At 42.2% G+C, this 9,290-nt stretch overlaps 1 protein-coding gene across 1 annotated transcript; it reads right to left on the bottom strand.

The window, feature by feature from the left end:
• Nucleotides 1-2,156: 2,156 nt before the first annotated feature.
• TIMM21 (translocase of inner mitochondrial membrane 21) lies at nt 2,157-8,319 on the bottom strand. Its single transcript, XM_009809214.2, has 6 exons — nt 8,022-8,319; nt 6,697-6,759; nt 6,500-6,597; nt 5,043-5,116; nt 2,820-2,925; nt 2,157-2,725 (listed from the first exon to the last, which is right to left on the bottom strand). Exons 1-6 carry the CDS (start codon nt 8,317-8,319, stop codon nt 2,633-2,635), a joined length of 732 nt encoding a protein of 243 aa, XP_009807516.2. The 3' UTR covers nt 2,157-2,632.
• Nucleotides 8,320-9,290: the final 971 nt, after the last annotated feature.

Here is a 9,290-nt window from a genome sequence, read left to right as displayed (position 1 = left end):
TTCTTTCTTCAGTGCAAACAAGCCTCTAAAACAGGACAAAAATAAACCTAATGGCTGGCCTCTTTGCTGTACCTATACCATTTACTATAAAAAAAAAATGTTTTTTACATCTTGCTTTAGGAAGTACTCCTTTCTCCAGCAGTGAAGTCCACTGAAAACAAGCCACAGCTGGATTAATAAGAAAGCAAAGCTGGGATGCACAGTTACAGGAAAAACCCTAGCCTGTCAGTTCCATTGTTGACATGGAGGTTTACAATGGCTTTCAGGCAGCTTGATATGGTAGAAACTCATGAAGGGCGGGGAAAAACAGTATTACATTTTCTAGTTTAAACCGTGTATTTTTATATAGTCTTGCTTTGTGAAAGGTGAAGAATGATGACCATTTTATCAAGGTATAGTATGGGCTTAAGGCTAGTAATCTTAATATTAGATTATAAACTTATATAGCTTGCGAAATTTCTGATGTGCTCTGACAAACCTGCTCTGTCTTGCATTCATTGCAAAACTCTTGCAGAGGTGTTTTTCAGTAACCGCCATGGTACGAGACATGCTTATAGCAACTGGACATAACCGGTGGCAGGTAAACGTGGTATGTGATGCTATCAGTCAGTACTGCAGCATGTTGCAATGAAACAATGACAGCCTCAGAGGTTTTCTTTTTTTTTTTTTTTCCAGGTTATAAATCATGTTGGTTTGAAAATTTTTTCTGAAACAAAAGTTTTGGCAAGTGTAATGCTAAGAATTGGGAAGAGTCATAAGCATAGTCAAATGGTATTATTGACTCTACTGCTTTCAAGAAAATAACACAAAGAACAACGGGAGTCAATTGCTTTCATTACTTAAAGACACCTTTCCAGATGGATATTAATGATGTCAATAACTGTAGGCAAAAATAAGTTTAGCGAAGTCACTCTGTGGCGATGTGTCAAGCACCACCACCATTTCTCACAGGTTTAGTAATGGAAAAGGGAGAATAGGGAGCCACTGACACAGTAGCGAGCCACCAGCACGGACTTCCATAGCTTTTGACTGTGTAAAATTGTGGGCTTGTTAGTCTTGACAAGCATCCGTTGAGGGATGAAAGAAAGCAGTCAAATTTATAACAACTCTGCTGAAACTAATGAATATGAAATCACTTTGGTCAATCTCAACTGATGTTGGAAGTTTTGTGAAAATCCCTTTGGCCTGCACAGTAGAAGTCAGTTATATTGTATACAGTGTAGAAACTCCACAATGCCTTGCAGTTTAACACAGATGGACATCGGTGGCTGCTCTGCTATAACGTGTGGTTAGTCTGCTCTGCTCGCAAACTGGGATGAATGCGTGATTCCTTTTCATCGAATACTTTCAAACAATGTGAGGATCTGACTGAAGACAAGGTTGTAGTGCTTAATATAAAGCAAAGTTATCCAGGTCTAACAAAGTAACATGCTTAGTTGTTATGATTATGCAAATGAGATTACTGAGAGACAGATGAACAGGATGGTTAAAGTCCAGTAAAGTATTACTAAAGGTCTATATATGATATTTATGGCATTGTATGAAGGAATATTGTATGAACTTTAGAACAGTCCTAATGTATCATTAAATGAACTCTTAATAAGGGCTGATAACCAAACATCAGTGTGTGCTTAATGCAGGGATAATTAACTAGTGAACTAAAAAGCTCATAACATATGATAGGTAACTACAGAAAAATGCATTAGTTGGTGTTTAAGAAACTGGTTAAATGTAAGAAGCTAAAGCTGGACATTTTTGGTTGGTGCTGCTAGACAGATGGGCACGACCAAGTCTGATTATTAATACACAGGGTTATGCTTGCTATCTGCCATGTTACACTTAGGAAGAAACCCAAGTGAGAAATTTGATCATGAGTTCAGCTTTTGAGTTTGGGTAAACCTATATGAATCCAATTCCCAGAAAATTTAGATTAGTTAAGTTAATGGAACAACTGTGGGCAGTGCTGAGCAGTTACAACGCTGTCATTAGTTAGCAGAGCAGCGTGGCAAGCGTTGGAAGGGGCAGACAGTACTGCTGTTCTGTGCACTGTTGATCTATTTAGAAGATACCAATATTGAAGTCTTTATCTTCAGTCATTTGCCATGGATGTGTGTCTCCACAATTCATATTCTTACACGCCTTTGGGCTAGATCCCCCTTTGCGTCACTAACATACATTCTTATTTTACCTTCTTATCTACACAAAGGCATCCAGAATGAAAACAGTGAGTTTGTCTACACTTAAAATACCACTTTCTTTATTGCAGTGCTAGTGGGAAATCCAAGCAAAGGAAGACAAAAAGCTCCCCACCCAAACCTAAAATCTTGGAAGACTCCGTTTTCGTGTGTGTAGAAGTATTATCCAGCATTAAACTGTTTATTATGAGCCATTATTTTCCTATGTCAAAAGTATTTGCCATAAGTGATGGCTCTACTATTTTTCATTGGCTTCACCTCAAATCCTGTATCTGTTATTACGAAAGACCTTAATGGAGGCCCTGAGAAGCTATGTCCTGTAACACAAACCCAAATCTGCAAGATACAACCGAGAACACCAAACAATTCATGTACAGACTGGCTACACCAGTATCATCCAATACTCCATGAGATGAGGCGGCAACTTTGATCATTGGCTATCTGTTGTCTTCTATGACAATGGTTCTTCTAGGATAGGTGTCAACGTCCACAAATATGTAGCGGACCTCAAATCTTCCTCTCGCAGGATTCTGTAAGGAAAACAATTTCAGGGTCTGTTTTTTTCTCTTTGGTAGTTTAAATTCAAGATTAAGCTTGTCAGCTATAGCAAGCAATTGTACACACCTCTTTGACTTCCACATGGACTGTTCCCCGCTTCCCTGGTTCAGAGCCCTCAATATAGAACTTCAAACGCATATGTTTCAGTCCATCCTTTACGTATTCAATGTGACTAAAAACAGCAGAACAAAAAAAAACCCCAACCCACCCAGCAAGGATACATATTATATGCTAGTTAAACTTCAAATTTAAACTTCTTACTTAGAGGAGCTGCTTAAGTATTTTGTGAGAAAGCATATTCCGATGCAGTCCTTATGCTACATGGTTCCCTCTCTACTGCTCTTCCCAAGCCTTAAGGAGTAGCGGAGTTAGAAGAAAGAACTAATTAGCAGTTGAGGATTAACAGATGAAGTGCTTAAATGTCCTCACCCCAGTCCTCCCCTCAAAACTGAACAGCAATCCAAAGGCTAAAGATACTGGAATTTCCTTGTATTTATTCTAAAGAACCCCCAGATTCAGAGCCTGACATCTAGAAAGGAACACCCACATCACCAAGACTGCCAGGGTTTTTTTTAGGCACTTAAACCAAGTTACCAAGCCAAAACACACATAGAATGTTTTGTCAACTTAATTATCAGGTTGGTTAAATCACATCAAAACAGTTTACTATATGCTTTACTTATTTTGGCAGTAATTTTTTTCTACTGAAGTTGTGTAACTTTGGCGCTGATACCAGATCTCCAACCTAAAATCTGATATTTAGACTAGAGCTATGTTATGCTCAAATATTAGATAAATAGAAAGGTCATGTCAGTTTCAAGGTAACCACTTCCAGAAACTAATGGTCAAACTAGAGTTCTGGTGCCAGTTTACGTTTCCTACTGGAATTACTAACTGCTGCATGCTACCAAGCTCTTATTTCCATCAGTCATGCCCAGATACACAGTGTGAATTAAACTTCCAATCCAGTTTAAGGTGACATGATGGGCTACAGAGAACAAAGATGAATGAAGAGCCTTACTGCAGTAAATCCACATTCAAGGTGTTCATACACAAAAAAAATCTGTACATTTTTGAGACATTTAAGGTATCCTTATATTGCAGACACAAATGCTACAATCTTACAAAGTCCTCAGCTAAAAAATTTATTTAAAATACTAGACTTTCAAAACGATGGAAATTAAATACTAGGAAAGCTGATAGTACATTTTCTTATTTATATATTCGTTTTACAGACAGATGCTTAAAACATTTGTGCATATCCTTTTTGTTTAGCAGCTCCACTTTAAACACTCTTTCACAGAGTCTGGTGAAAATATAAACTTCCACCAGTAAAAATCACCTTCCTCCTGAGAAAAAATTCTCAATTTCACGGTTCAAGTTGTGTATCTGGGCTTATGTGTCCCATCCTATATGAAAACTCCTTGTTCAAGGAACGTGTGGATGAGGCATTGTGGGACATGGTTTAGTGGGCATGGTGGTGTTAGTTGATGGTTGGACTTGATGATCTTACAGGTCTTTTCCAACTGTAGTGATTCTGTGATTCTGTGAATAAATTCAAGTCAAAGAACCCAATAAAGACAAACCCCCTCTTGTGTTATAGTGCAGGGAGGATTTACATTTTGTAAGAATTAGTTCTGTTGTTTCCCTCAAAAGGAGAATAATAAATAGGCACGCTCATGAAAGGTTTAGGTGAGAGATGTTCTGTTAAATACACAGTAGAGATACGGCCTCAAGTACCAAAAAGCAATATAAGAAATGAGCAGTCCATACTGCATATCAGCCCAGGACAATAGTCACTGCAGTGACTACAACCTGTACAGTCAGACCCAGCCTAGCTTTAAACTGAGCAAGCAGGATTCTTGAAAGTCTGAAAGTTAGTACCTCCTGCTCCTTCTGGCCTGATAAGAACTACTGCTTCAAAAGGAGAAAAATGCTCAAAGAACAAGTCTTCAAAGAACAATTTTACTCTATTTGAGGGTTTCAGACTGTAAACATCAGTCAGATCCCTGCTTCCCAGATGCATGCCTAGGCCTCTGTACTACTCTCTTCAGACTTCTATTTTTTGGCAAGACCAGCTCTATGTTTACCGTGCTGACCATTGCTTGTTTTGAGGCACTCAGAATTGCCATTTTATATTGTATGTGCACTGTATTTAGTGGTATGTGCCACACAAGAGGTACTGCAAAAACTGCTTTCATTTTCACTCAAAAGTGACAGGGTACGTCACACAGAGTTCATCAATCTAGATCTAACTCCTGTCTGTTTGGGGCAAACACCAAAGGGCACCTGACAAGCTGTCGTCTTCCTCTTCTTGTTGCCTCTCCATAACCTTTAATAGATTCACCAAAAACACCAATTATCTACAAGACAAAAGAGGTTTGAGTTGTCAGAAGGTATCACATTCAAACAGATATTCCAGTATCAGCTCACATTCCTGCTGTCAATGCATTTTCTTTCAACAAAATGCCCCTTGTGAGTCTGATGTGTCAAGAACAGAAGAGTTTATGAAAGAAAACAGTGTAAGGCGAATTCCTCTGTATTTCAGTGCTTTTCTTTACAGTCACATATTAAATGTCTAAAATAAATCCTACTAATATCTTCCATTTGTGCCATCCTCTGAGATTATGACATTTTAATCTCTCTTCTTACTGTAGGTTTTCTACTTTACTGACATTTTGTGTAAAAAGGAAAAAAAAAAGCATGAAATATTTGCTCATGTCTCCTCCAGGAGAATGTTTCAAAGTTTAAAATGCAAATGCACTGCCCTTCAAGTTGTCTAATAACCAGTACTATTTAAGAAATTCAATCATTATTTTTTTTCGGATTTACAAAGCTAGACCAAATTAACCTAGTTTTAAACATACTTTAAAGTTGGTTAGAAAGGGAGGGTGATTTTTACTGTATAAGTACTTAAGTTTTAATTCTACAAACTTTTTCCAAAGCAGTGTTCATTTTTATTCTAGTGACAACTTGTCACTTCATTTCTAGGTTATCCTCAATGGCATCTGTGGCAACCTTGTTCGAAAGCTATTCCATGCATTTCTTGTTTTGCCTGAAGTAGTGGTTTTTAAAATCTAGTTTTAGATTGATTTCCTCAGCACAGTTTTTCTGTTGTGACACTTCACAAGGGTCCTGTCAGTCTGCAAAGCACTGCATAAGTATCCAGGAATTTAAACTTTTCATTTGAAACATGGCTAGCATTCCTGTGGGTAACAGGAAAAGAGAAAGAGAACAGCGATGTGATCACACAGTCACATAAGATAGCTAGAGGTAAACAAAAAAATCAATCTAAACTAGAAAGCAAGCTAGATCTACAAAACTTAGGTGGGACCAGTTGCCTCCTTGACTGGCAGAACTCCTTAAGTACTACATTTAGTAGGCACTCAGGTACATGTATAAGACTTTCTTTATGGAGACACAAGTACACACTCTGAAAGGGCAGACACTGTTGTTTCATCAGTTGTTGTTGTGCTGTGGTACACTCACTTTACTTAACTTTTAGCAGGCTAATTCACTTGGCTTAGTGCTTGCATTAACTTTTCTGAATATAGGCTCCAATTTGGAGCTGACCCACCCCTGGGCCAGCTAAAAGCACAGGCAGATCTGCTGGTGTTTGCCTGCTAAGCACCATGTGGGTTTTCCTGTAGCTTTGCTTGTAATATTCCTTGTGCAAACTTTAGACTCAAAGAGAGACAGTAACTACTGAGAAACATAAACTTATGACTTAAGGTTCAAAAACCAACCTCAGGGTGAGATCTGCATTTCTCCAAGGCATCTCCATAGATCTTACTTGGACTAGAAGAAGAGAATAGCTCTTTAAAAATCACATAGAACAAACCACCTGTAACAGAAACAACAGCAAATGGAATGAAAACTAGTCAAACCAGATGGAATTAATGAAAAGTGTCTTCTGATAAAGTATATGATTTTTAAAAATAACCTGTAACACCAATTCCAACAAGCACCACAATAAAATAGGTAAAGTCTCTTCCAGCTTCTTTCACTGAAATAGACAGAAAACAATGCAGGAGTTACAAGCTTGGATAGTAAGACTTGCATAGCTTTCTTATATAAATGCTCTTCTATTAGTCTGCAGCTCAAATAGAAAAAATTCCAACAACAGCTTCCATAATGCCTCATCACTAAAAGAAAGAGACCATGGAACGTCTCTTACGTTGCGCAGGGCATATTTATATCTCTGTATTGAGCCTTATAATTTTCTGTTTTGCTACTAGATGTTTTCAAGATTCAGAATAGCACTTATTGCTACTTTTCATGTACATGAAAGCTAGTTTGTTTTTAAGAACTAATGAAGTATTGACCACTGCAGTATTCAAGCTACCATATAAACCCACAATCACTGCAGTCCTTACGCAGAGAAAGGGAGAAGTAAAAATAAAAAAACATAAGCTTATAAATTGCACAAACTGACTGAAAATAACTGATTTTATGAATTCACAATCAAGTGAACAATACAAAGGAGGGATATTAGACCAAAATATGTATTCTATTTACTAAGACCGTTAGCTGCAATTATCTGATTAGTTTTTATCTATTAGATTTGATCTAATGTACAAGAGTCAGTATACACTCCAAAAAAAGTCATACGAGATTCTCCATTACAAAATACTTTTGAGAACTTGGAAAGAGACTACCGATTTGTTTAAGTGATAAGGTGTGCCTTTCAGCGAAGTACAAGTTACCAAGGAAACTTTAACACCCATTTCCCTGCAGCCTTCTAATCAGTTGAGGATGTTTTTCATAAACCTCTTCAAAGCACTTAGAACTTCTGAAGCTAATTACATAGTAACCACCTTTCACTGAAGCGAATGAGACCAACCAAAGCGACGGCCATCCTACCAAGAAACTAGTACCACATGTAGAGCTTTGACAATTTTTCTGGAAGTAAACTTGTTTTAATAGCATCGAGACAGGTTGTGTGTGTTGTGGTTTTCCTTTTGAAAAGGGCAATAAGAGACCACTACATCTTATCCCCAATATGACCTAAACTCGAAATCAACAAGCTGTTCGGAAGAAGCCACGTAATTTCTGTTCTGCTTGTGCAATACATACACTGAAATACATCAATTGCTGCAAACAATACGATGTGAAAAGATAAGGGCTTGGTGGTTTTCCGAGAATTGCATTTTTTTCAATTCCTGAGTTTTGGTGCTCTCAAAGCTCAGCTGCAGCAGTAATTTTCTCCGTGCCAGCTTTGAGCACCGCTCGGTATTCGCACTCACGAGTGACTACAGCCCGCCTCACCTTTCTGAGCAGCCGACAGCAGAGTTTCTTCTTTCCGATCCCTTTGCACGGACACATGTTTGCTGTTACCGCCAGGTTTTTCAGCTCTCAGCCCCCCGGCTTGCGTCCCGATACTCTGCCGGGCGGCCCGGAGCAGCGGGGCGCACTCCCTGCGGGGGGGCTGGTGCCGCCACCTCAGGCAGGGCCCCGTCCCCGTCCCCGGCAGCGCCCAGCCCGGGGGAGCGAGCAGCCACCGCCCCAGGGAGGCCCGCAACCGCTCGCCGCGCTGCCCCGCCCGCGCAAGGGAGGCGGGCAGCATGCCGGGGCACGGCTCCCAAGCGCCCTCACGGAAGTACGGCGCAGGCCGCCGAGCTAAAGGGGAAGTTTCTGCCGCTCGGCACCGCCACCGTTCTCCCGGGGGAACCCTCGGGGAAGAGTCAGGGCCGCCTCCCGCCCTGAGCGCGGCTCTAGCGCGGGTGCTTCAGGTCAGGCGCCCCCATTACCCTTTACCCCCCGCCAGCCGCCTCCCACCATTGCCCCGGCGGAAATCTTGGGTGTGGAGGGGCAGAAAGCAGCAGCGCGCCCTGGGAGTGGTAGTTTGAACGGGCTCCCTCTTGCGCCCGCCGCTAGGAACGGCTCCCGGCCACATCACTACAGCGACCGCCATGCCGAGCGCCGCCGCAGCCCGCCCTCCCGGGGCGGGGACCCGCCGGCCCTCAGACGGTGGGGGCTGCCCGCGGCATCGTGCGCCTGCGGTCCCGGTCATCCTTTTTAAGCTCTTTTTTCCAAATTGTTTTTTGACCTTGCACACATAGGTGCGTAAAAGAGATGCAGTTGACGTTTCCGCGAATGGAGACCAGAACACCTGAGAAGACCCTGCTCCGACTTCCCGGGGAACCGCGCACCGGCGCGGAGCTCGCTGTGGGGCGCGGGGCGGGGGGAAGCTGACAGGACGCCTGTCGGAGGTCCTGACAGGGGCTCATGGCGGGAGTCACTGCGGTTCCCCGGTGTATTAACGCTGTCCATGTGCCCCACACCGGACTGCTTGGCAACCCAGCGCCGCCGCGGCGGGCACGGCAAGGCGCGGCGCTCCTCCCCCGGGGCGCCGCGGCAGCCAGTCCGGCCCCGCAGCCGTCCTAACCCGGCTCCACCCCGCTGCTGCATTCGTCGCCTGCTCCGGCGCACGCTGGAAGCTCTGAGGGGAGGCGGTGTCCCTTCTCTCCAATTAAAAACAAATTTCTCCTCAGGGGCGAGCACCGATTCCCGCAGGCCGCCCTTCCCTCGGACAGC

Source organism: Gavia stellata, chromosome 3 (genome assembly GCF_030936135.1).
Source record: "Gavia stellata isolate bGavSte3 chromosome 3, bGavSte3.hap2, whole genome shotgun sequence".
Lineage (NCBI taxonomy): Eukaryota > Metazoa > Chordata > Aves > Gaviiformes > Gaviidae > Gavia > Gavia stellata.
The sequence above is the reverse complement of the archived record's forward strand: the minus strand, read 5'-3'. Positions and strand labels throughout refer to the sequence as shown.

Excerpts from the sequence above, each read along its gene's own strand:
- TIMM21 (XM_009809214.2), bottom strand. The coding sequence starts at position 8,319 with ATGCTGCCCGCCTCCCTTGCGCGGGCGGGGCAGCGCGGCGAGCGGTTG. Across the intron at positions 6,760-8,021 it reads GCTGTCGGCTGCTCAGAAAG|TGAAAGAAGCTGGAAGAGAC; the intron begins GTGAGGCGGGCT and ends TGTCTATTTCAG. Across the intron at positions 2,926-5,042 it reads GGAAGACGACAGCTTGTCAG|TCACATTGAATACGTAAAGG; the intron begins GTGCCCTTTGGT and ends TGCTGTTTTTAG.